This window comes from Bos grunniens, chromosome 6 (genome assembly GCF_055505025.1).
Source record: "Bos grunniens cultivar Pamir isolate PY7600 chromosome 6, Bosgru_T2T1.0, whole genome shotgun sequence".
Classification (NCBI taxonomy): Eukaryota; Metazoa; Chordata; class Mammalia; order Artiodactyla; family Bovidae; genus Bos; species Bos grunniens.
The window spans coordinates 1,958,074-1,985,739 of record NC_141170.1 but is presented as its reverse complement, the minus strand read 5'-3'; the positions used below and the strand labels follow the sequence as shown (position 1 = coordinate 1,985,739).

General features: G+C 44.4%; 1 protein-coding gene across 34 annotated transcripts in view; it reads right to left on the bottom strand.

Moving 5' to 3' along the window:
* Positions 1-27,666, bottom strand: part of ADD1 (adducin 1) — a 91,242-nt gene that overhangs the window by 17,113 nt on the left and 46,463 nt on the right. For 33 of the 34 annotated variants that reach the window (XM_086404582.1, XM_086404565.1, XM_086404577.1 and 30 more), the window contains 8 exons: positions 26,174-26,388; positions 22,392-22,554; positions 15,447-15,598; positions 6,853-6,933; positions 6,521-6,670; positions 4,102-4,245; positions 3,903-4,001; positions 3,144-3,320 (listed from right to left, as the gene is read on the bottom strand). In XM_086404582.1, the coding sequence (XP_086260708.1) occupies positions 3,144-3,320; positions 3,903-4,001; positions 4,102-4,245; positions 6,521-6,670; positions 6,853-6,933; positions 15,447-15,598; positions 22,392-22,554; positions 26,174-26,368 (1,161 nt within the window). In that variant the 5' untranslated portion in view covers positions 26,369-26,388. Of the gene's footprint in view, positions 1-3,143; positions 3,321-3,902; positions 4,002-4,101; positions 4,246-6,520; positions 6,671-6,852; positions 6,934-15,446; positions 15,599-22,391; positions 22,555-26,173; positions 26,389-26,602; positions 26,848-27,666 lie in introns of those variants that run through there. The other variant, XM_086404570.1, reaches the window with a different exon arrangement.

Sequence of the window (27,666 nt, the reverse complement as noted above, 5' to 3'; positions counted from 1 at the left end):
CCGACACGACTGGCCCCAGGGCCCCCACCGCCATAAACCCCTTCCCCTGTGCTATCAGCGGGACCAGGGCCTGCTTCAAGGCAGAAGCATTCGGCCAAGGTGACAGGCTTGCTGCAGGAGAGTGCAGTGCTCACCCTGAGAGGGTCTCCGGGTCCACTGCTGGCACTCAAAGAACAAGCTGCCCTGACGCCTGAGCGGCAAGAACATCAAGTCTGCCCACCATGTGCAGAGCCTGGAAGTGGATCCTCCACCATGAGAACCTTCTGCTGAGAACCCAGCCCAGGCCAACACCCTGACTGCAGCCTTGGGAGGCCCGACGCCAAGGACCTGACTCAGCCTGGACTGTGCCTGGACTCCCTGTCATACCTGAACCAGGTGAGGACACCTTCACTGTGAATGATGCCTTCACTGTGAATGATGAGGGGGTTCAGGTTTGAAAGGATCACACAGGGCTGGTAGCCAGGATGAGTCAGTGGCTACATGCCACCTGCCAAGCTACTTCAGAAACGTTGCTCTCAATGTGGGGATTCTCCTTCCCCTCTGGGAGCTCCTCCTCGTTGGAGGCCGCCTTCATTACCAACCATTCCCTTACAACAGTCAAAGCGCGGTGGTAATGACCCGAGTGCAGTTGGCCGTTGTTTACTTTTGTTTTGTAACTACACTCAGGAAGACAGGTAAGTGTCTTCCCTTTTTAACACGCTTTTTTCCCATTTACGAACATGCTTTGTTGAAGAATAAAAAGTAACACTGTCTTCTGAAACATACAGTTCTTAATTCATTCAGGTTTCCTCTTGCTGAAAGTCAGGGCTCTTGAGTAATCTTCAAGAATTCCAAATAAACCATCCAGGACGTCACTAACTTTTATTCTGAGGGGGTGTGGCGTGTCTTTCTTTATTCTTCCCCTTTAAATGCCAGACCAAAATCAGAGCAAAACTCAGACCTGAGACGTGCTGTATGTTAAAAATCGGCTTTATTCCTTCTTTTGAGAAGCTGGAATTATATCTTGATTTTCTGGGTAACAAGTTAGCATTTCTTCTGTGTATGCCAGAAATGTTTATGACTATCATATGAAATATTTCCTACAGTGTGAGAATCTTCAACTACTCTCTACTGACTGAGTTATTAGCAAACATATACAGTTGATCAGATGATAAACTAAAACACAGACTACAGTCAGTGATTGCTGTCGACGTTTATTTCTCATAAACCACAGAGCCTCTAATATTAAGGATAACCTGTGCACATTAAGGGCACCAAATAAATACCCTTGCTGTAATCTCGCTTATCTTCTTTCATCCTTTATCTCCGCCCCCCTCAAATTAGAGTTACCAACTCTAATTCTCTCTCTCTGCACCTTCCAGAATGTACTGAGTGCAAAAGATGTGGCAGGCTGGTGTTCTCTTGACTTTTACTTCTCCCTCCCATCCCCATTTGGCTTGTAGGTGTAAGAGCAGGAAAAGGTCAAAGTGTCTGCCCGAGGGAGAGAAGAAGGCATGGTGAGACTGGAGCCCCCACGACCCCTGCTTTGCCCGGCTCCTCTGGTGCCGGACCCCGGGTCAGATGCCAGGGTTACGTCCCCACTCTCAGCCTGCTCTGGGTGACTTTCCTGAGACTGCACTACCCTCCCTGCCACTTCCACTGATGACCTCCATGAGCTCAATTCCTTTCCTGTCCCCGGGCCCAGTCCTGGCTCAAGCCCCATCTCTGTCCTGGCAACTGCCGTCGTGCTCTGTCAGGCACACGTCGAGGTCTGGGCTACATGTGGGATCTGTCTGTCCATTTCCCGACAAGGCCATGAACTCCCCGAGGGCAAGACTGTGTCCCCGCTCACAGCTAGAGTAGACAGTCCGTCAGCACAGCCCACCCTCCCTGAGCACACGAGCTCAGCAGTCAGGAGAGTCTGCTCTCCAGGCACCACCCTCCTCAGTGATACCCACGCTGTCGTCATCACTGCTTAGCCGTTCACTCCCAGCCCTCCCTTTACAGCAACATTCTCCTAAGTCGGAGAACTTCAGGGAGAAGAACCTTCTGAGGACACTTAGCACACGCTGAACCAGATCCATGAGTTGTTCTCTTCAGAAAAGTGAAACTTCCTGCCTCCTGAAGCCACCCATCCCCACCAAGACCTGGTCCAATGGTGGGAACTCACGTGAAGCCGGCACCAGCCCTTTCAATGGCTTCTCTGCCCCACACGCCCACTACTTTATGTCCATGTGGCCACAGGACGGACCCCTGAACCCTATCTAAGAGATGTGACGCTGCAGCAGCAGAAGGGCCCAGCACCGAGCCATTTACCTTTACTGAGGTTGCTTCGACCCTAACATTTAAACCGACTGGTGAGATCAGAGACGGACCAGAAAGGCACGGTCCTGCCCCTTGGCCAGGCTGTCCATCGTGCCCGCGGCTGGGTCTCCGGCCGTGCCCATGGCCATGTTACAGTTGCCTCCCTTTTCCCAGCATAAGCTGTCACACTTTGACCTCTTCTTTGAGGTCACTCTCAAGGGTCACCCTCTACAAAAATTTCCTCTATGATCCTTGCAAAAGGATGACATCCCTCACTGCAACCAGACAGGCCACATCCTGCCACAGACTACTTTAACATGCCTATTAAGCTGAGAGCCCCATGGTCGCACTCTGTACCACACTGGGCTCCCTGTCCCTTCAGGAGGCAGCAAAGGGTCTCCCACGTGACAGATCGGCAGCAAAGTATGTGAAACACAGCAGACAGGCCCCACGTGGCTAGAATTTACTGTTATAACAAACAAGACGCTCGGCTAACTGACTGATGCAGAAAGGCCCCCTGGACAGCTTGCTTTCGGACTGACGGGTCCTGAGCTGACCCTGCTACTCAAGGACTCAGTTACTCAGCAAAGTACACTATCCTCTGTGCTACTATCCCCACATAGTCCAAATGATGCTATCTTTAAAAACAAAAGGAGACAAGAAACCCTCACCTGTGTATTCAATCACAATTTAGCTTAGAACTTAAACTGCCCTGGTACATATTCATGGTTCTGGAGACACAGCATTCTGACACTGCCTGAAAACAGTAATTTCATAACACCATCCACTAACTATAGAAACCCCAACATTTGTGCTCTTAGGATGAAAGCAGTACCATCGAGCGGTGACCACATTCTTACCAGATTATCCAGCATCCGCATGAGGGCTTCAAACTCCTGCTCGCCAATCTGCCACTTGGGCGGTGATCCGCTGCCTTCCCCTGCCGGGGACCCAGGGGCCCGGGACTTGGCTTTGTACTTCCCAGGATCCAGGAGGACTAAATTGTCTGGCCCTCCCGCACTCGCCAGAGTTCGAACCTTTTCCAAAACAAGCAAACACAACAGTTGGAGTTCCTTACTGATCAAGCAGGTCAGATGACTATGAGAGATCACTTCAATAGAAATGGAGGTGTCAAAAGAAACCAAATCACTGCAAGAATAAAAAATGCAAGATGGAAGTGACAGATAAATCACAAGACTATTTTCAGAAATTTGTCTTTAGCATGAAAAAATACTGGGCACTCATACTTGAAGAATAAATGGGAAAACAAAGCCCCTTCCAAGGTCATATAAAGGAGACTGGCAGCTGCTACTACACAGACATACGTCAGGGTAAATACACAGATGTAAGCCGGGTAACAATGAATAATGTGCAAACGGGGAGCTTGGCAGACCTGGCATAAGCAGCACCTAGAGCTGTGAGACTGCGGGCAAAGCTCTACTCCCTGAGCCTACTTCTCAAAAGAAGTGCCTGGGTTCAAACGAAAAGACCCATAACAACATAAATAAGCACCTGATATCAGGGCCAGTATATGCTAGCCCTCCATAAATGGTAGTGACTTACGTATTTGAAAAATTAAGTTAGAAATGACCAGACCACATGGAACGGCCACTGCCTACCTGGATCTCACAGGCAACCACAAGGTTGTGGATGTAATAGAAGGCCTCCTCAACGCTCTCTCCAACAGACACAAGGCCGTGATTCCGGAGAATAAGAACCTAAGGGAAGAATCAGGAAAGTTCTAGGTACCAGGCAAGAAGATAGATATGTTTTCTTCTTCCCTCGATAATTTAAATACCAGATTAGATGCCTACTGACCTTGCTTTTAGGCCCCAAATTTTTCTGAATTAAAATTTTTTCTTCCTCATCAACCAGAATCCCATGATAATCGTGATATGCCACTTCTCCAAGGGAAAGTGCCTCAGGGGAGATGGGCAAGAGGCCACACTTCATCGCAGAGACCTAGAGAACAAGAGGCAGCATCAGTGCAGACAAGTCAGGAGTGCACACAGACTGACAACTGGCAAGCGCGTTCCTCAAACTGTTCTTTCAGAAATAAAGGAGCCCATGAAATTAAGATAAGCCTTAAGATTACTTCTGGGTCTTATTACCAATCCATACTTTAAAAAATCAAAGCCACCACTATCAAGGAAGACTTCAAAAAAATTTCACATCTTTCTGGATTTCTCCCACACTGACTGTAAACAAGAAGTGAGCTCAGATTTAATAAGATTAGTCCCAAAGCTGCTGCAGGGAGAGACAATGGCCTCCTCTAAATGAGGCACAGTGCTGCAGAGAGAGGCTTCTGAAGAGCCGAGAGGTTTTTGTGTACTTTTCACCTTAGTTCGTAGGTGCGATAGAACACCTGAAAATCAGATAAAAGGAAATTTATAAAGGTTTAGGATAAGTATACTGTACAATTTCTCTACATTAAGTGAAAAATCTAAGTGTCCATATAGCCCTTTAGTTTCCTTAAATTTTCCAAACTGACCTTAGAATATGCTAATTTTAAATGTCTTCTACCTAGACGAACAACCTCCAGAGATTTAAATTATAACTGTAATAATTTCTTACAGAGAAGTTAATCTAAAAACACAATACCCCCAAAAAAGGCAATATCATTATTTAATTCCTTTCACAGTAACAGTTTTTCTATAAGTATTTCATTACAAACTAAAGTTACTTTGTTAAGTTTTAAAACAAATTACATGCTAGATATTTGTAACAACCATATTCTCAAAGGTACCTCTAACAGTTCCTTTGAAAGCATGGATTTTTCTGGGTTGGAAGACCTGTATCACTTGGAGAATGATATCTAATAAACTGATGCCAACATTAAGACCTGTATCTTCAAAGTAAAGCAAACAAACCAGATTCTCACATTCATCCATACAAGCAAAGATCTATGACATTAAAACATCCAGATAGAGTAAAATCCGGTATTTCTTAATCAATGAGGTCATCTGTCAAAGAAACCAACCCAGAAAGTCATTAAAATACAAAACTGGTGATAAAAAGCCAATTCCAGCTCGCTCTTGAGTGTTTGGCTCTCACAGGGCTGTCAGAAAGCCTATTTTTCATACTGAGGGGTCTGAGGCTTTGTCAGGTGGCTTGTTTGTACCAGAGGGCCCAGACTTGGTCATCAGCATGGGGAAGGCTCCTGGCCAGCTCACGGCTGGAGCTGAGTCTCCTCTAAGGGCCTGGACCAGTTACATCACACAGCTCACAAGATCTCAGCTCCCCAACCAGGGACTGAACCCAGGCGACAGCAGTGACCACGTGGCGTCCTGCCCACTGGACCAGCTAGGATCTCCCTTCCCTTGGCTTCTTACTCCTCCCAAGTCACAATCAACCTAGGTTCCGCTGACTCCAGGCAGGTTACCCGTGGACCGCTGGCTGGGTTTGTCTCTAGGCCTCAACCTCTCCACCTATACGGGACTCCTTCCCACAGTCCATCAAGCAGGCGCAAGTCTCCTATACCCTACTGGCCCTTCCACAGGGAGGAGCCCACAGCTCCTCCCCCCACCACCCCATCTCCCCCACTCCTCCTCTCAAACAAGGAGCCTCCACTCACTGCTGTCACTCTGCACTTCCCACACAGCCTCCCAGGCACTGAAGTCTCACTCCCCTCTTTAACACACCGATTCTCTGTTAAGTCTTACGACATTTTCAGATTTATTACGTTTTTCAAAATTAGATAGCTGGGCCTCCCTGGTGACTCAGTGGTAAAGTAAAGAATCCAACTGCTAATACTGAAGACACGGGTTCTATCAGGGAATTCCGAGACCACATGCCTCAGGGCAACGAAGCCCGTGAGCACAGCTCCTGAGCCTGTGCTAGGGGCCTGGGGGCCACAACTAGGGATGCCTGCGCGCCGCAGCCACAGCCTGTGCGCCTAGAGCCTACGCGCCACAGCAAGAGAGGAGCCCCCAGTGCGCCTGGAGAGAAGCCCACGCAGCAACGAAGACCAGCACAGCCAAAAATAAATAAAGATAAAATTACAAAAAATGAAGTTTAAAAAAAATTAGTAAATGGACCCCTTAAATACATATACATATATATAACATATATATATTCTCTTAATAAAGTCACACACAGTAGTAAAAGAGTTTTCTAATCCAACGAGATGAAGGGCACTGACTTGCTGCGACAAGGGAGGGCAACGCAGAGGAAAGGTGAAGCCCTGCTCCCCGAGCACCCTCCAACCTCAGGCTCTGCCAGAGCAGCACACACTCACCGCAGCCCCGGCTGGCGTGTGGATGTGCACGACACACCTCACGTCCGGGCGTGCAGCATAGATGGCCGAGTGCAGTGTGAAGCCAGCCTGGTTCACACCGAGGTTGGTGCTCCCACGGTCCACTATGTCTCCTTGCAGGTTGACTTTAACCTGCAGTAAGAAAACAGACCAAGTATCATGAGGATTTCAAGTTGTCCTAACTAGAAATTATTTAAAACAAAGTTTAAAGTGTTAATACCTAAAAGTTTTCCCGTGAGTTAATCACACAAAACAGACTTTGCCCTCTTTCTTGAATTTTATGTCTATGCCCAAGAAGCCAAGGACATTCTTACCAAACTGGATGCAGTCACTTCACTGTAGAGAAGTCCAAAAGGTACAATGAGGAAATGCTCCTGCTCCGAGCTCACTCTGGTCTGTGGGGAGAATTAGCAAATTAGCTCAAAAATCCTACTGAAATCATCTGCATCTCTTCCTGTCCATAGACTTACAAGTTTTCTGTGAACATTAGGTGTGCTACACAGGAATGCACTTAATTATAGGGCCTATCACAAAGCTAAGAGGTGATCTGAAAGCTTTCTATTATTACGCTGTAGTAGCTTATTAGGTATATAAAGTGTGCCTTGATCATATTCATGATAATTAACCTTATGAAGAGAAAAACCTATAGGCTACCAAACCAGTACCATGTATAAAAAGCTGATCTCCTCAAGAGTGTAATAATGAAAACCAAGAGTTTTTTTTTTTTTCAAGAGTTACTTTTTAAAACTCAAAAAAAAATATTTTTTTTAAGTACTCAAAACCTAGAGGGTAGCGAACAATCATAAAAATCACGAATAAGAGGAAGTTGTTCTCTGCTTGATGAAGAGTTTCTACACATCGCACCCTCACTCCTCAGGTCTATTTCTGCCTTCCACAATATAGTTCTCTTTCAACAATTCGTTCAGTACAGATCTGTCACATATGATGGATTTGTGCGAGATGCTAGTTATGTAGTTAAGAAAGGGAAAAAAAAACGAGACCTGTCCTAAGAGAGGAAAAAAAGAGTCCTGTCCTAATGAAATGTAGTCTAATTTTTAATGATTTGGGAACAGACTCAAAAGACTTCGCAAACCTACTGGGATGGAATACATTTACTCCTGGGCCAAGAATTCTAACTAGCGTCAGGCGGATGGAATTCAGTGGTGGTTGGAAAGGCCTCACGGCATTTGGTCAACTTCCTCACCAGCACAGTGACTTCTGCAGGGGCCCAAACAGAAATACACATGGGGTCTGTGTGGACAGTGGCAGCGACGTCCTCATATGGCCTGCCTCGCTCCTTCACTCTGCAAATAGTCCCTGGTGGGCTACAGTCCATGGGGTCGCAGACAGTCAGAATGAAGTGACTTAGCACACACGCACACCCTTTTCTTACTGATAGTTCTGTATCTAGTCTGGATACTAATTTTTTGTTAGCTACCCATGAGGCAGAAGCAGAAGATATTAAAAGAGGTGGCAAGAATACACAGAACTATACAAAAAATATCTTAATGACCCAGATAACCACGATGATGTGATCACTCACCTGGAGGCAGACATCCTGGAGTGCCAAGTCAAGTGGGCGTTAGGAAACATCACTATGAACAAAGCTAATGGAGGTGATGGAATTCCATCTGAGCTACTTCAACTCCAAAAAGCTGACGCTGTTAAAGTGCTACATTCAATATGCCAGCAAATCTGGAAAACTCAGCAGTGGCCACAGGACTGGAAAAGATCAGTTTTAACCCAATCCCAAAAAAAGGCAATGCCAAAGAATGTTCAAATTACTGCACAATCGCACTCATTTCACACGCTAGCAAAGTGATGCTCAAAATTCTCCAAGCTAGGATTTAACAGTACATGAACTGAGAACTTCCAGATGCTCAAGCTGTATTTAGAAAAGGCAGAGGAACCAGAGATCACATTGCCAACATCTGATGGATCATAAAAAAAGCAAGAAAGTTCCAGAAAAACATCTACCTCTGCTTCATTGACTATACTAAAGCCTTTGACTGTGTGGAACACAACAAACTGTGGAAAATTCTTCAAGAGATGGGAATACCAGACCACCTTACTTGCCTCCTGAGAAACCTATATGCAGGTCAAGAAGCAACCGTTAGAACTGGACATGGGCAACAGACTGGTTACAAATTGGGAAAGGAGTACATCAAGGCTGTATACTGTCACCCTTCTTATTCAACTTATATGCAGAGTTCATCATGCGAAATGCCAGGCTGGATGAAGCACAAGCTGCAATCAAGATTGCCAGAAGAAGTATCAATAACTTCAGACATGCAGATGACACCACCCTTATGGCAGAAAGCAAAGAGGAACCAAAGAGCCTCTTGATGAAGGTGAAAGAGGAAAGTGAAAAAGCTGGCTTAAAACTCAACATTCAAAAAACTAAGATCATAGCAACCTGTCCCATCATTTCGTGGCAAATACTTGGGGAAACAATTAAAACAGTGAAAGATTTTATTTTCTTGGGCTCCAAAAACCCTGCAGACGGGGACTGCAGCCATGAAATTAACAGACGCTTGCTCCGTGGAAGAAAAGCTATGAAAAACCTAGACAGCACCTTAAAAAGCAGAGACATTACTTTGCTAACAAAGGTCCATATAGTCAAATCTATGGTTTTTCCAGTAGTCATGTATGGATGTGAGAGTTGAACCATAAAGAAAGCTGAGCACTAAAGAATTGATGTTTTTGAACTGTGGTGTTGGAGAAGACTCTTGAGATTGTCCCTTGGACTGCAAGGAGCTCCAATCAGTCAAGCCTAATGGAAATCAACCCTGAATCTTCATGCATTGGAAGGACTGATGCTGAAGCTGAAGCTCCAATACTTTGGCCAGCTGATGCGAAAACCTGTCTCATTGGAAAAGACCCTGAGGCTGGGAAAGACTGAAGGCAGACGGAGAAGGGAACAGAGGATGAGATGGTTGGATGGCATCACCGACTCCATGGACGTGAGTTGAGGAAGCTCTGGGAGATGGTGAAGGACAGGGAAGCCTGGTGTGCTGCAGTCCATGGGGTCACAAAGAGTCGGACACGACCAAGCAATTGACAACCACCAGCACCCGTGAGGCAAAATATTCTAGACTGTAACCTTTATTTTCATTCTTTTTATGGTGTCTTTTAATGACAAGGAATTTGTTTAACATAGTCAAATTTATCCATCTTTTCTTTTTTTTTTTTTTCATCTTTTCTTTTATGATAAGTGCTTTGGTGTCGTAAGACAACTTTCCTTCGGTCAGAGGTTAAAAGTCAATTTTTTCATTTATATTGATCCTAACCTGGCATGCTGAAGTCCGTGGGGTCGCAAAAAGTTGGACACAGCTAAGTGACTGAACAACAAAATGATTAAAGTATTATTTTTCACGTGTAATCCTTAAATCACTGGAATTGCTTGTTAAGCCTGTACTGTATAAGGGAAAAATCCGATACAGCTTTCCCACTCTGACTTCTCAAGCTCGTTGTGCCGGCACCAACCATAGCCTGGTCTATCACTCCCTTGCCGATCTGCAATGTCAACTCTTGTGTATCTGCTTTCAATGGACACAGATCCAGTTCTGGGTTCTGTCTCACTGATTAATCTGTTTTTTCTCTTGCCTAAAGAACACTGTTTTCATTATCATCATAAGTTTGACACTTGATAGGAAAAAGCACATTACCTAGTTTGTCAGGAGTGCTTGTCTCTTCTAGGCCTTTTCCCTACACATAAATTTTAGAAGCATGATGTCAGGTCCCACATTAACAAAAATACTACACAGCCAGTTGTAATCACTTCTTTTCTCTTTGTGTGTATGTGTGTGTACAGACACATAATTCATATAGGTATAAACAGTATACATTTTATACTTTCATAATATTCATGTTTTCACATGGTCTTTATAATTGTTTTTCGTAATATGTAATCGTCTCTCAAATTGGTGTTTAATAACTGAGCCATTTCCCACCCACTGCAGGATATTAAGACTCCAGTGCACTTACACTGCTTTCTCCCTTTTTAAGCGTCTGGCTGTGCAGCACAGGCTGCCCCTCACTGCAGGGCGGGCTCTCAGGCGCAGCGTCTGGGCTTAGTTATCCCTTTTTTAAGCGTCTGGCTGTGCAGCACAGGCTGCCCCTCACTGCAGGGCGGGCTCTCAGGCGCAGCGTCTGGGCTTAGTTATCCCTTTTTTAAGCGTCTGGCTGTGCAGCACAGGCTGCCCCTCACTGCAGGGCGGGCTCTCAGGCGCAGCGTCTGGGCTTAGTTGCCCTGTAGCATGTGGGATCTGAGTCCCCAACCAGGGATCGAACTCCCATCCCCTGCATTGCGAGGAGGATTCTTCACCACTGGACCACCAGTGAATTCCCCCTGTTTTCTTCTTTGACTTCTTTCCTAACCATATTTTTCCAAGAGTGAGTTCAACAGATCTACACATTTTAATGGAAAAAGCTTAAAACATACAATTTTCTGAATTGCAAACAAAAAGGAGAAAATGCTAAACACTAAGCCCCAGAATGAAAAAAAAAAAAAAAAAAGACATTTCAAAGAAAGTTTTCTAGTCCCCAGTGGACTAGCACTGGTCTCACTTCATGTCTCCCACAGTTAATACCCCTTTTCTGTGCACAAGGAATGAGTGTTAAAGTCTTTCACTCAAAACCAAATACACCTGACTGTTTCCGCCCCCACCCTGAAGCTCCCCACCTCAGAGAGTTAACACATTGCGTGGAATGCAGGATGGAGGTGAACCCAGCACTCCACTGACACCAGGAGGCATTCAGGGACAGAAAGGCCCTGCCATCAGCTAAGTGCCAGCAAGAGAGGAAGCCCAGCTGGGCCATCCTGGTTTTTGACACCCTCCACCACCCCACCAAAAGCTTTTCTAAATCCAAAGCAATCTTAAGATAGCAATGTAATTCAGACAATCATCCCCAATCCTCTAACACCTGTTAGCACTTTTAAATCCCTTTAGCGGGTAATCTCTATTGCCCTCTTTCAGAGAAAGGGCACAATGACCTCTGAGGGCATTTGGTTGTACTGATACTGTTAATATGTCTTTTCTCTTAAATCTCTGTATGAAAATACCTAGACTTTGAAATAAAAAAAGGCATGCCATAAATAGTTAGAAAAACAAAAACCTTCTTTCTTAAAGATCCTATAGCTCACAAGCTATAAGAAGTATTTTTTGGTAACTTCAATTTCTTTTTTTACTCAGTGTTAAGTCCCAAACAGAACACTTATAGAAAAGTTAAACAACTAATGTTTTAATTCTGCCAAGTCCTAAATAATTAAAGGGGGAAAAAGGAGCAATTTAAGCAATTCAAACTTATTTAAATAGCATTCATAACAGGACTAGCAGTAAACAGTTTTTAAAGACCCAGAGGATGTAAGGTGGCATTAAGCCAAGGGTCACAGCTCCTATTAGTGCTGCAACATTTCCATGGAACTAATTTTTAGGCAACCATTTAGCAGTACATCTCTACACAAAGCATTTTGTCAAACATGATTAGTCACAGAGGCCAGCAATTTCCACACAGGCACAAGTAAGAGAGCCGGCACTTGTGGGAGGCTAACTGGATCCACTGATTAAACACCAAAAGACGCTGTGGAGGGCCTGTTTCATAATTTTACTGAAGCAGAATTTCAGTTTAACTGCAGATTTCACTGCATCATTCCATCCGAGAGTTCACCGCGTTCCTTCCTCAGGTGCCCAGCACAGGAACTGGTCCTAGGGACACAGCCAGAGGCTCCCGTCGTGGAGCTGATATAGACACACAGACATGGACGACAAGCAAGCACAGTGTGGACAACAGTAACTGCCGTCAGGGAGGCAAAGCGGGAGTGCCAGGTGGAGGAAGCACTGCGCAAGCGTGGCAGTGTGCATACAACAGGGCCAGATTCGCGTTGTCAAAGGTTCACTTTGCAGCAATGCAAAGAACAGACACAGGGGAAGTTGCCTCAGTTTCTCTGGCACAGATCCCTACTGCAGCCCAGAGGCACAGTGCCCTGCTCACAGAGGTGGGCCTCAGGCCACCACCATAAAGGCTACTGTTTTCCGGAGTCGAGAGTGGAGCAGAGGGCTTCTCTGACGGTCCAGTGGCTGGGGGTCCACCGTGCAGTGCAGGGGAGATGGATTCAACCCGGGGCCCCAGAAGATTCCACACACCACACGCTGAGCCCCCATGTCACAATTACTGAGCCTGCGCTCCGGAGCCGCAACCTGAAACCACTGAAGTCCGCACGCCCGTGCTCGGCAGCGAGAGAAGCCACTGCAGAGAGAAGCCCGCACACTGTGACTTCAGAGCAGCCCCTATTCTCCACAACGAGAGAAAAGTCTGCATAGCAGCAAGGACACGGTGAAGTCAAAATAAATAAATAAATATTGTTTTTAAAAAAATAAAAAATGCAACTATTAAAAAAAAAGAATAGAGCTGAACTAAATACCAGTGGTTATGAGACCACAAGTAAAACACACCTACACACGTGTGTTAAGTATTATTTCCTGAGTGTGTTAAACATGGAGAAAAGGGTAATCTAAATACATCTAAATACCTGTTAATGCCGGTTATTTCAAGGGGTTAAAAGTACTCAGAAGACTATAACTTCTTTTATATCTGTGTGAGGTACATTTGCCACAATAAATATATATATTTAAAATATTCAATGAAAGAAATTATAAAAAACAGATGAGATCAAGTGGTTCAAACAAAGAGATCACCTCCACAAGAGAGACAAGAAACAGGAGAGAAAAGGGGAGGGAAAGGGAGGGGATGGGAGAAAGCCAGAAACCTCACAACACACTGCTGCCGTTCACTCAGTCCTGTCCACCTCTTTGCGACCCCATGACTACAGCACGCCGGGCTTTGCTGTCCATCACCAACTCTCAGAGCTTGCTCAAACACATGTCCACTGAGTCCAGGGTGCCATCCAACCATCTCATCCTCTGTCATCCCCTTCTCCTCCCGCCTTCTACCTTTCCCAGCATCAGGGTCTTTTCCAAAGAGTCAGGTCTTCGCATCAGGTGGCCAAAGTATCAGAGATTCCGCTTCAGCATCAGTCCTTCCAATGTATATTCAGGACTGACTTCCTTTAGAATGGACTGGTTGGATCTCCTTGCAGTCCAAGGAACTCTCAAAAGTGTTCTCCAGCACCACAGTTCAAAAGCATCAGTTCTTCAGTGCTCAGTTTTCTTTATGGTCCAACTCTCACATCCATACATGACCACTGGAAAAACCATAGCTTTGACCATAGGGACCTTTGTCAGCAAAGTAATGTCTCTGCTTTTTAATATGCTGTCTAGGTTTCTCATAGCTTTTCTTCCAAGGAGCAAATGTCTTTTAATTTCATGGCTGCAGTCCCCATGTGCAGTGATTATGAAGCCCAAGAAAATAAAGTCTTTCACTGTTTCCATTGTTTCCCCATCTATATGCCATGAAGTGGTGGGACCAGATGCCATGATCTTAGTTTTCTGAATGTTGAGTTTTAAACCAGCTTTTTCACTCTTCTCTTTCATAATGCATTAGGAATCTAAAAAAAGTAGGAAGCAATGGAATTCCAAGCCAGGAAACAAAGTCTGACCTGTAGGCAGGAGTCAGGACACTGCAACAGGTGGTCAGGAACAAACATCAGGAAAGAGGTGCCATTTTCTTGGCAAGACGACATGGTCACTTGTGGGGAGCAGGGGTCAGGAGGTTTGAACAAAGGAAAAGACAGTGGAGAAATCTTAGTGAGGTTGTAAGAGAAACGTCCAACAGCTGTCAGATAGCAGTGTGGGTCTAGTTGAGCCTGAGGTTGTAAACCTACGGAGAAAGCCAGCAGGCTCTGTTTTGAGGCTCTCAGCACAACCGGATCTGGCTTCTCAGGTACAGGGAGGAAGAGCACAGTGTCAGCAAAGAGTGTTACTGAGATGATGGACCCTGAGAGCCAAGGCTGGACATAACGGAGAGAACATGGCTGATGGGCTGAGAGACAGAAGGAAAACCCCAGAAAGGCAGGACTTGTCTCCTTTACTGATACATCCCCAGAGTCAGAAGCATGCCCAGTACAGAGCAATAAATAGTTACAGTAAGTGCCCAGTAAAAACTCACTGCAAGAATGAACTGAAGAAAACAAGAGGTCCTAGTAATGTTGATAAATGGCTAACTGGAATAGTTGCAAGAAATAAGTATGAAAGACAGAAGGCTTTTGTCAAAGTAGGAAACAAAATATCTTCATTCTTGGCATTTTAGTCATTACAACTTTTTGTTGTTGCCCTAAGGCACTAAGTTGTGTCCGACTCTTTGCAACCCCACGGACTGCAGCATGCCAGGCTTCCCTGTCTCTCACTATCTCCTAGAGTTCGCTCAAACTCATGTCCATTGAGTCGGTGATGCCATCCCACCATCTCATCCTCTGCTGCCCTCTTCTCCTCCCGCCTTCAATCTTTCCCAGCATCAAGGTCTTTTCCAATGAGCTGACTCTTTGCATCAGGTGGCCGAAGTGTCAGAGCTTTAGTTTCAGCCATCAGTCCTTCCTGTGAGTATTCAGGACTGATCTCCTACAGGATGGACTTGTTGGATCTCCCTGCAGTCCAAGGGACGCTCAAGAGTCTTCTCCAACACCACACAGTTCAAGAGCATCAGTTCTTTGGCATTCAGCCTTCTTTATGGTGCAACTTTAAAGAGAACTTTAGGAACTGCCTATAATTTGGTTAACACTCATTTATTAGGTTATCATCAAGAAAAGAGTTTTAAACAACTACTGTCCTCATAACTTTAATTCAAACTGGCTAAATCTCCGATTAGTATACGGTGCCGTCAGGAATCAGAAGGAAGGTATCCCAAGACTTACTTTGGCTCAGCCAGATTCCCTCTTTCTTTTAATGAAAAGAGGTTGTGCAGACACATAATATTCCACTTTTCGTTCAGTTATGACCCATTCAATACTCACTGTGATATGATTGTAGATAAGCTGAGACCATCCAAAGAGATCCGCTAGCCTATAAAACGCTGCCAGTTTACACCGCAGTAACTTCTCCCCTTTGTCATAGGCAATAGAATCAGACCCTCTAAGGTCATTCACAGGAGTCACCATACCAAGACCTGGAATATAAAAGAAAAAAAAAAAGATTCAAAGACTTAACGTTTCTTGTCAAATGTAACTCAAACAGTTGAGATACTAATCCTCCCACAATGGGTCAGGAGGTAAGTCTTGAAAATGTCCAAGACTATTTTATAAAAGCTATGTTCCCCAAAATTAATACAAAAGTTAGGGTAGAAATCAATAACAAAAAAGTATCAAATCTGTGAGACGCAGTAAAGCAATACTTAGAGAAAACTTACACTATTAAATATATAGATTAGAAGGGTTTTTAAAAATGATCTAGGTTTCTACCTAATAAATCTGCAAATTAAGCCCCAAAAGAAAAAAAGAGCAATAAAGATCAAGCAGATAGGAATCAAACAAAAACATAGAGAATAGCTGATTTAATCCTGAGAAGGTTAAAAAAATAACAAAATGAAAAACAAAAGGAAATAAAATACATTTCCAGCCCAGACTCATCAACAAAACATAGCAAAGACAGAAATTACCAATACAAATAAGCAAGAGGGAATATCACTACATATCCTACAGACATTAAAAGGATAATACGAACATCTATGACAGCAAATTTTTAAACTTAGATGAAACAGACAAATTCCTTGAAAGACGAAAGTTTTTAAAGTTCACTCTGAAAGAAATAGACATACTGAACAGCCCTATTCATTAAGCTGAATTTGCAAGAAAAAACATTCCCCTAGGGAAAACTCTGGGCCTAGATGACTGTGGTGTCAATTCTATTGCTCACTTAAGGAAGAAACAATATCAATTCTGTACTAATTCTTCCAGAACACTTCCCAACTCATTCTCTGGCCCAGCATTACCTTGATATCAAAACCACACAAAAACATTATAATACAAGATATTACAAGAAGAAATAGACCAATATCCCTCATAAACACAGACCCCAAAAATACTTAACAAAATTTTAGCAAATAATCCAGCAACATATAAAAAGGATGTGACTTCTCAAAGTGGTGCAGTAGTAAAGAATCCACGGGACAATGCAGGAAGCACAAGAGATGTGGGTTCAGTCCCTGGGCTAGGAAGATTCCCCTGGAGTAGGAAATGGCAACCCACTCCAGTATTCTTGCCTGGTAAGTCCCATGGACAAAGGAGTCTGTCGAGCTACAGTCCATGGAGCCACAAAGAGCCAGACACAACTGAGCACAAACACACACATACGCATATAAAAAGAGTAACACCTCATAACTCAGGGAGTTTATCCCAGAAAGAAAGACTGGCTCAGTATTCACAAACCAATCAATATAATCACCATATAATCAACTAAAATAGAAAAATCATGGAATCACTTTAACAGATGCAGAAAAAGTATTTTGCAAAATTCAACATTCATTCGGGGTAAAAGCTCTCAACAATTTAGGCATAGAAGGGAATAACCTTAATTTGATAAGGGACATATACAAAAAAACTACTAAAAATATCAAACAAAATGATGACAATGTTCACTCCTAAGATCAGAACAATGCAAGGATGTATGTATACTCCTGCATTCTTAATAAATACCATACTAGGGACTCTAACCAGTGAAATAAGGCAAGAAAATAAATAAATAAAAATTAAAAAAAGAAGAAAATAAAAACACACACTGGAAAGGAAGAAAAAGAAAGTATTTGACTGCATGATCATGCTTGGTCATGACATAATTATCCCTGTTATATACTGTCTGCTAAGTCAATTCAGTCATGTCCAGCTCTTTGCGACCCTACGAACTGCAGCCTGCCAGGCTCCTCTGTCCATGGGATTCTCCAGGCAAGAATACTGGAATGGGTCACCATGCCCTCCCTCCAGGGGATCTTCCCTGTTATATACTGCTGATTTGATTTTAATTAGGAATTATGAACTGTCTCAAGCAAAAGTACAGAGAAAATAATCTGTGGAAACTGGAACCCAAAGTGAACAGCACAGGACTCTCTAAAGGGGCGGGGAGTGTGGGAGTGAGAAGAAAAGAAAACAAAAGAAAAGATCCAGATAAAAGAGTAAGGAGAATTGAATAAGCTGCCATATTTCAGCACTTCACAAAAACAACAGAAGAGGGAGCCCTAGAGTCACGATTCCTGAACCAGAGTCCTCCAGGAAAATTAATTTAATGTAAAAATAAACAGAAAAATACCATGATCAAATACCACACAAAAATTATTAAAATAAAAAGGAACAAAATCACATTCCTACACATAATGAAAGCATACAAGAAAGAAATGTCCACAAAACAAATGAAAACTATAACCTATTATTTCATAAAAAATAAAGAAAAGCATTAATAATGAAAGTCAAAGCATTAGTTGCTCAGTCATGTCTAACTCTTTGCAACCCTTCAACTATAGCCCACCAGGCTCCTCTGTCAATGGGATTTCCCAGGCAAGAATACTGGAGTTGGGTTGCCATCCCCTTCTCCAGGGGACCTTTCCAACCCAGGGATCAAATCCAGGTCTCCTGCATTGCAAGCAGATTCTTTACCATCTGAGCCACTAGGGAAGGTATGAAAAAATTTTAATATAATTGGAAAAATTCAGAAATGAGGGATGGAATGTAAACGTAATTAGATATAAATGAAAAACACTTTTAAAAATAAATACTAAAAAGGAGCATAAAGGTGAGAAAGAAGAAAAACTTTTTAAATCATAAAGAAATGAAGAAAGTAATATAAAAAAAAAAAGACCTGAAAAAAAGTGACAGTTAAGACAAAAAAAATCCAACAAACAAAATCCAGTGGGTATACCAGGAAACAAAAGCAAGTGAACAGAACAAATATTAAAAACTAACTCAAGAAAACACTCTGAAAATAACAGATTCGGAAGAGAAGGGCACATTATTGAGAAAACTGTCTGGCAAAATTTCTGGACTCTAAAGAAAAAAAAAAGGCAACCATCAAGGAAAGAAATCAAGTAACTTATACAGAAACACTGTCTTCAAATTCCAAGAAAATGAATTATGTATTTAAGATACACAAAATAGGAAAGGAGAAATATCAATAACCTCAGATATGCAGATGACACCACCCTTATGGCAGAAAGTGAAGAGGAACTAAAAAGCCTCTTGATGAAAGTGAAAGTGGAGAGTGAAAAAATTGGCTTAAAGCTCAACATTCAGAAAACGAAGATCATGGCATCCGGTCCCATCACTTCATGGGAAATAGATGGGGAAACAGTGGAAACAGTGTCAGACTTTATTTTTGGGGGCTCCAAAATCACTGCAGATGGTGACTGCAGCCATGAAATTAAAAGACGCTTACTCCTTGGAAGGAAAGTTATGACCAACCTAGATAGCTTGGTAAAAAAGGGTTGGAAAAAAAGGGTTTTTTCCAGCAGTCATGTACGGATGAGAGAGCTGGACCATAAAGAAAATTGAGCACGGAAGAATATATGCTTTTGAGCTGTGGTTTTGGAGAAGATGCTTGCGAGTCCCTTGGACTGCGAGGAGATCAAACCAATCCATCCTACAGGAGATCAGTCCTGAATTTTCATTGGAAGAACTGATGCTGAAGCTGAAGCTCCAATACTTTGGCTACCTGATGAAAAGGATGGACTCAGTGGAAAAGACCCTGATGCTGGGGAAGATTGAAGGCAGGAGGAGAAGGGGACGACAGAGGATGAGATGGTTGGATGGCATCACCGACTCGATGGACATGAGTTTGAACAAGCTCCAGGAGATGATGATGGACAGGGAAGCCTGGCGTGCTGCAGTCCATGGGGTTGCAAAGATTTGGACACAACTGAGCAACTGAACTGAACTCTTCCTATATGAACTGTACCATGGAGTAAGCAAAAGAGCTGAGAGGAAGCTTCATTCTGTGTGCGGACTGAGCGCTGATTCCCAGTAGACTGCAGCGAGGAGGCTGCTCTGCTCCATAAGAAACCCTGACCAAGAAGCAGGCCACCCATGAGCGGCTGAGCACCAAGCTCCCTGCAGTCATGTGCTGAGTGACAGAACGAAGCAGCGCCCTTTCTGCTCACTCACCATTTCCCAGGGAAGTTTCTCTTTACAGAGGTATTCTAACTAGTAAATACAGAAGAAGGAATGACAGAATTGAAACACCACCATCTTGGAACTTTTGTTAAATTAATGGGTCCAGGCACTGAGCACGCACGGCTGCTCCAACACAAATGGCAACGAGCAGACATACGCACCTGCTGACGGGACACAGTGACGCCCATCTGGTGGGCTCAGCAAAGAGCAGAATCCAAACATACCCAGGCTTGCAGACCCAGCTACCAATTCACCATAAATACAAGGACAAAAGGCACGTGTTAGCACCACGGAGATGGAATCAGCAGAATTCAAGCTGCAGTAAACTCTACAGGTCAATGAATCCCATTTTCTTTAAAGTGTGAGGAGAAAAAGAGAGATAGAGGGGCAATTTGCAGCTTTAAAAACACTTACGAGACAATAAGTAAAAAAGACAAACACTAAACCATCGAGCCAGAGAAGGCAATGGCACCCCACTCCAGTACTCTTGCCTGGAAAATCCCATGGACGGAGGAGCCTGGTAGGCTGCAGTCCATGGGGTCGCTGAGAGTCAGACACGACTGAGCGACTTCCCTTTCACTTTTCACTTTCATGCATTGGAGAAGGAAGTGGCAACCCACTCCAGTGTTCTTGCCTGGAGAATCCCAGGGACGGGGGAGCCTGGTGGGCTGCCGTCTACGGGGTCGCAAGGAGTCGAACACGACTGAAGCGACTTAGCAGCAGCAGCAAACCATCAAGCTTAAGGATAACCATGTGGGTGATAAAACTATAAAGAAAACAAAAGCAGTGACACCATCAAGTCAAGATGGTGATTAATTCCTCTTAAGAGGGCGAGCAGGGGCAGGGTGAGCCACCGATAAAACTGTAAATCTTAACCAAGGTATTGGTTATAAAGGAGTTCACCTAAAAACCATTCATTAATTATATATATTTTTGTCCTACGCTATCTACATGTGCTATATTCCACAACAAAGGTTAACATTTGCATAAAAATTTCATATTTAAGAGACAAACTATTAGATACAATTAAAATTAGAATTTTTTCTTCCTTCTTTTTTTGGTGTAGCACTATTAAAATTTCCTTTATTTCTGTCTATTAGTAGACAATATATGCTTTTCTGGTAAGCAGCCTGAGGTAACCTCTAAAAATGGTTCCCTATTCATTTGATCCAAAAAACCTCACAAAATCATGCAGATCAAGAGGCTCAAATCTTCATGTACTTTGAACAGTCATGAAACTGCCCCAGCGATTAAGGGCACGCATATCCGAAAAGCCACAAAGTATCTGAAAGATGTCCCTTTAAAGAAACAGCATGCCATTCTGACGTCATCACAACGATGGAATTGGTAGGTGCGCACAGGCCAAAGAGTGCGGCTGGATCCAGGGTCGGTGGCCCAGAAAGAGTGCTGAGTTTTTCCCGCTCAAAACTGCAGGGAGTGATGCTGAACTTAAGGTGCTCGATGCAGAGTCTCTGGTTACTGAGCACATCCAGGTGAACAAAGCCCCCAGGACTTCCAGAGCTCATGGTCGGATCAACCCATGCACGAGTTCTCCCTGCCATACTGACATGATCCTTACTGGAAAAAAGAGTACACTGTTCCTAAACCAGAAGAGAAGGCTGCACGGAAGAAAAAGATCCCCCAGAAGAAACTGAACAAGCAAAAACTTAGGGCCTGGGAACAAATGCCACAAAAAATAAATGCAAATAAAAGAAAAAAAAATATGTGAGTAAATATATTAATTGTCCTTTATAATCCAATTCATATAAATATCACTAGACTCTCTTAGAAATCCATGTGAAAACATGGAAACCTAATGACTGTCATTCGACTTCGGGATGGAAGTGTGAGTTAGGAACTCATGTGTGATTCTTAACACTCGGTGGGTATCAACGATGCAAACACTTGCGCGAAAGTCAATTAACTTCCAAGAAGAGAGAACGGACAGGAAACCAGCAGGTGGCTCGTGACCCAATGGAAACCAAACCCTTCAGTCAGTCAGAGCTCATTATCCAGCGCATCAAACGGATTCTCGCACAGTGCACGGAGGCTGAGACAGCTGACCTGCAGGGTGCCCAGGCTCCACCTGGCCTCGTGCATGCTCACAAATTCAACAGCCACAACAAAGCGCCATCTCTGCACAACTAACCATTCTGTGCTCACATGTACCCACCCAACATTTTCCTTCTGACTTTCTATTGGAATTTCTCTGTTTCTCGTTCATTTGCAAACAGCAGTGAAGAATGGTAAATAAGAAAGGCTGGCTTGGCTGAAATAAGTTCAGGCAAAATCAACATGCTTCTCCGCAAGCATTATTTCTGATTAGTTTTTTTCTTTTTAATTCACAAAGGGTCTGAGAAGCCACATATTAATAAAAAGCCATCTGCCTAAGAAATAACAGTCTCACTGGCTCCTAACAAAAGGAGCCCTCTGCAGTCTGGCTGATGCTCGGTCGGTAGAGACGCCTGCAGTGCAGAGACCCAGGCTTGGTCCCTGTGTCAGGAAGATCCCTGGAGAAGGAAATGGCAACCTACTGCAGTATTCTTGCCTGGAGAATTCCATGGACAGACAAGTCCGGTGGGCTAAACTTCACGGGGTCGCAGAAGAGTCAGACACGACTGAGCAACTAACACAGAGTTAAGATATTTTCAGGCCTATCTTTTATTATAACTGAAGTTCAATTTAAAAGAAAAACAAAACTCAATTCCATGCGTTACACTATGAGTGCTCACCTATTTGACTTAACAAAGACCTAGGAAATTCGACCTGCAAAACGGCAGAGCATGTGCACAGTCAGAAAGTACTCACTCATGTTCAAGGCCGCCATCCCTCCTTGTGGAGCTGCCGGGTAGACATTGGGTACGTTTGTGGTCATGAAATCTGCAATCTGCTGCAAGGCCAACAGGCCTGTGGGATTCTTCCCCTTCTTGAACTGTTCCTGTATCATTGACTCCAATTCTTCACAGAAAGCCTAATAAAAGGCAAATTAAAACAATGAGACACCTTGAGACACACAGCAAGGCTCACTATCACACAGATCAACTTTTTTTTGTTTTGTTTTCATCCACTGCTGCAAAGGCAGATGGGTATTCTCACACATCACTGCTTGGAACAGAAATTAGTACATTCTTTTTGGAAAAGTAATTTAACAAGGTAAAAGCTAAACAATCTGAATAAACACTCTATTCCTAGGAATCATTTCTAAAGAACTAATCAGAGATGTGCTCAAAGGTTTATTCGTAAGGATGTTCATTCCAGTATTACCAATAAAAGTGAAAAGAGGTAACAGTCTACATTTTAAACAGAAGAGAACTGATTAAATACACTCAGTCGCCTTACAATGTAATTCTATGCACACATTCAACATGAAAGGCAAAAAAATTAAAGACAGCAGGCACTGAGAACATACAGATACTGGGGGAAAAAAAACTGCTTTGTCATCAAGGAACTTAAAGCTTAGTAAGGGAGATGCAAACAGAAAAAGTCCCTAGTACAAGGCACCGACCGTCTGTCTCAGCAGCATTCTGGATGAGCCGTATGTGCAATACAGGGCCGAGCTTAGCTGTGAGCAGTGAGCCTGGAAACACCCACCTGGATCCCAGCCTCTGGTCCCAGTAAGCAGTCACTAGCAATGAGCTTGTCTGCTGGCTTGGTCCTAACTCCTGATGGTCCAACAGCCACACTCCCGCCTCTCAGCCCTCTGACAGCCTCTCCCCAGTGACCATGTCACTCAGTTCACTGTGGCCTATTTCCACCCTCATGCCCGAGACCTCCTCATTCCTAGCAACTGCGCCCCTCTTTGACCTCGGAGCCAAGCACGTGCTCTCCACACACCCTCTCCTAGTGTCTAGCTCACCCTCCTTTCAACCCCATCATGGTCCTAAGACCTCATGGCAAGCCAGCATCGTCCCCTCACTCAGCTGAGGCCCTTGGTTTAACACTCTAAGCACACCCTTGCTTACAGCTCTGACTCCCTGCCACTTCATCTGGCAAAATCCCAGCCCCAGGTAAATTCAACTCTTCACCCTTTCTATTCATGAGCACTGGCCTGAGCGCACCCTTTTGAGTGCGTTCCCAACTTCTCTACCGCCTCCCTCATCTACTCCTCTACACCACTCCCCGTGCCCACTCTGAGCAGATGACTTCCATGGTTACTCCGAGGAGAACAGAGAATCCTGAAGGCAACTTCACAGGTTCCCTCTCACAGCCCCCAACTGCTGGCATCCGCACGCACAGAGAGGGCCTTCCCACCCCTGGCTGCAGCTCCTAAAACGCAAACACCAACACTGGGTCCACGCTACCCAGGGACCTCCGGACTTACCAGCCTTTTCTCTAGTGTCCTCCTCTTTCCGGACCTCACAGGGCACGTGGGTCAGCAGCGCTCTAACATTGACTGTGTTCGCAACACCCCCGGTGCCCCGCATGGTGCCTGGCACACACCCGATGTTGAAAGTTTAGTTTCTTCACTCTCTCCTCAGTGATGTTCACTTAGTTACTTATTCTCAAGCCAGGTCTAGATGTTGTCCTGATTCTTTCGTTCCCTCTCTCAGCTCTTCCTCCACGTCCATCAGCAAGTCCTACTTATCCCACCTTCGAAATACACAAAGGAGCCTACCTCTCTCCACCTCCACCACCATCGCCCTGGCCAAGCTACCAGACCTCCTGTTTGAAGACAGCTTCCTCTCTCGTCCTGTACGATGCTCTCTCTCTACCAACCCAGAATGACTCAGACTGAACATCGCCATTCCCACCTGCAGCCCTCCAGTGACCCTCTGCTGTGCTCTGAATGCAAACACTTCTGAGCTGAGCTTACAGGCCTCCTAGGACCGTGCCCCGTGCCCTCCTCCCCTCCAACCACATCGCACCTCCTCCTCCCTCTCGCTCCCTGTGCCCACACCGCACCAACTGCCCTTTCACTCCCCAAACTCACTCCTATCCTAGGAATTTCATCTCTGCTGCTCCCTCAGCCTGAAATGCTGCTCCCCCTCCCTGCAGGCTGGCTCCTTCCTGTCATTCAGAGTTCAGACTCCAGACTCCCTTACTCAGAGAGGCCTGTTCTAACTGGTCACACACAATCTAATCAGCCAACTGTTCCCTGCACTGCGTTATGCTTGTTGCTTCTTGGTTATCTCCTTCAACTAGAATGTAAAGTCTGAGACTTGCTCTGGGTGCTTACACAGGTGTGACACAAATGTCACAATTCACCAAGGTGTGTACTTAAGACTTGTGTACTTTATTGTAAGCTATATTATTGAGGAATTATATATGAATAATAAAAATCAAACACAAAAGCTTTACATGCCTTGTTTATTGCTAAATGCCCAATTCCTTGCAGATAGAGATGATCAACATATAAAAAAAAACTCAATGAGTTATCTGCCAAGTGACAGCTCAAATACTGAGGAAATAAAACAGTGGATTAAAATGATAAGACGAGTGACACACACACAAACGCAGCATCACCGACACGAGCAAACCGTGAAAACGAGACAGAGCAGGCCCGCATGGCCCTCGCCCCCACCGTGTCCTCTGCCTGCCTCAGCCAGTGGGAAACTTTAGCCAAAGAACAAGTTTAATCAGAGATGGGAGAAATGCTGAAACCGAGGAAAACAGTCAAAGGAGATTAACTAATAACAACATAGTCATTAAGCATAGTCAAGGACCTTTAGCTGTTTCTCAAGGGCTATAGATAATACCCTGTGAGCTGTCTTATAGATACTAAAACCCCAGGTGGAGAAGTTAACTACATGATAACCAGACTGTACCCAGGACATGAGCTGCCAATTTCAAAACGTGACCACAGAGAAACGGGAACCAGTGCGCCCCAGAACTGAAGAGGAGCTGCACCTACAGCAACCAAGATGGTGCTAATCTGACCACTGACTACCAGCTGAACATGACTGTTAGAGATCACTGCTGTTTCTGCATATAACCTCCCCTCACTCTATAAAAGCTCTCATCCCCTGCTTGTGGGGGGCGGGGCAGGAGTCAGCCTTTGGACAGATGTCCACCACTCTCCCCACCAGTTGCTGGCATCTGATAAAAAGCAAACGTTCCTTTCCACCAACCTGGCCTGCTTATTGGCTTTGGAATGGCGGGCAGCCAGACCCCCCCCCCCCCCAACGCATATGTTTTGGCAACAAAAACAGCACTACTTTACCTAAAGATGCAAAAAGGAGACACTTAGTTGGGTGTGATTGTAGTTCACATGCCGACCATAATTAAAGGTAAAACCAATCAACAATCAGATACTGACTGCTAAGGTCTACTAAATGCCCAGCACGAAGCCAGGTGTTTTGGAGGAAAGGCTAATTTTTAAATGGTCCCAATATATATACAGCCTTCCTGGAAAAGCAGAGAGAGTATAAAAAGGAGAAATAAACATCTCCTATCTTTTATGATATTGAAACTTTTTCATTTGTTTTGTCTGATGACTTGAACTAAACTTAACTCTTCAACAGCCATACATATACATACATAAGGCACTAACTCCTGTGTTCAGATAAATGGACTTTTAAAAAACACAACAGAGCAGACAAGCTGAAGAAATGGAAGCAGACAAGGGGCCCAGGGCCAAAGAAAAGCCTTACGGGACTCTGCAGGATCATGGACACCCGCTTCTTCTGCTCCATCATGTTGAAGTCCTGGCGAAGGTCTGGCGCCATGTTCCTTTCTCGCAAGTATTCTGGATTGTTCTCATCCACTCTGTCGAAATACCGCTCTTTGTGAGGGGCTGTGGTCGGGGGTGGTGAGGTCACCACTGCAGCCTGAGTGTCACCATTCATCGCACAGTCCTTCTAGGTTCCTACGGAATCAAACAAAAGAAAGCACTGTTTTGCATGCGTGCCCAGCAGCATTTCATGACAGTGCGTCAGCCTGATAAACGGTCTCCAGCACGAGGGCACCCCAACTGACCCACCAGGCAGTCATGACGGGCGGTGCTTGCTCATGGCTTCGCACGCCCATGGCTGGCCATCATCCCCCACCCTCCCACCAACCAGGGGCAGTTTTGTCCTTACCACTGTTCTTCAGCAGACAATAGGAGAACAACCTAACAAAGCTACCGTATCCTCTGACAAACTCTTTAGATATTAAAAATTTGACCCCAAGATAAAGTCACCACACTGTCCCAAACAAACAAGATCTTCTAATAGCAGCACAGTTAATTTCCAGAGACATTTGATTCCTGACATTTTCCCCAAAAAGTACTGGTGGCGACTCTGCAAAGGATTCTCCACACAGGTCAGAGGGAAGCTGCTTATCCATCTGTATTCACACAAATGGGAAATGGTCACCACCACCACCTTCTCAGTTCTGAGAACAGTAACACTGGGCTCTGAAAATGTCAATATGTCCTTGAGTTGGTAAGTAACCTGAAAAGATGCCCAAATGGCTCAAATTTAACAGTTTGCTAATATAGCTACTTACTTTACACTCTTTTTTATCCCAATCCTTTATTTGAAATGCTGTTTGAATGCATAATTTAATATTCATCTTTTAACTACTAAATCTCTAAACAGCACCTTTACTAATCATACAGACAGTTCAATTTCTATTCTGCTTCTATAACCCACTGGCTCAGCGGTACAGAATCTGCCTGCCAATGCAGGAGATACTGGTTCAGTCCCTGTTCCAGGAAGACCCCACATGCTGTGGAACTAAGCCCGTGCACCACCACCACCGAGCCCATGGTCTGGAGCCTACAGACTGCAACTACTGAGGCCCATGCGCCCGAGGGCCCACGCTCAGCAACAAGACAGCAGCCCCTGCGAGCCACCACCAGAGAAAGCCCATGCAGTAGCAAAGCCCTAGCCCAGCCAAAAATAAATAAAAAAGAAGAGGCAACAGAACAAGCATCCAGCAGTTTTCAGCAGATAGCAGGTATATAAATTAAAATTTCTGTATAAATTAAAAAGAAGGAAATAATCTCAGAACCCACGGGCAGAGTTTTAATGGAGAGTGAGCGAGCAACAGTTCCTCAAGCCACAGAGGCTAAGCAAACTAGGGATTTAAAAGAGGTGATTAAATCAGCAACTAAAAAAGTGAATAGTGCCCCTTTCTTACACTGTATAGAAAAAATCAT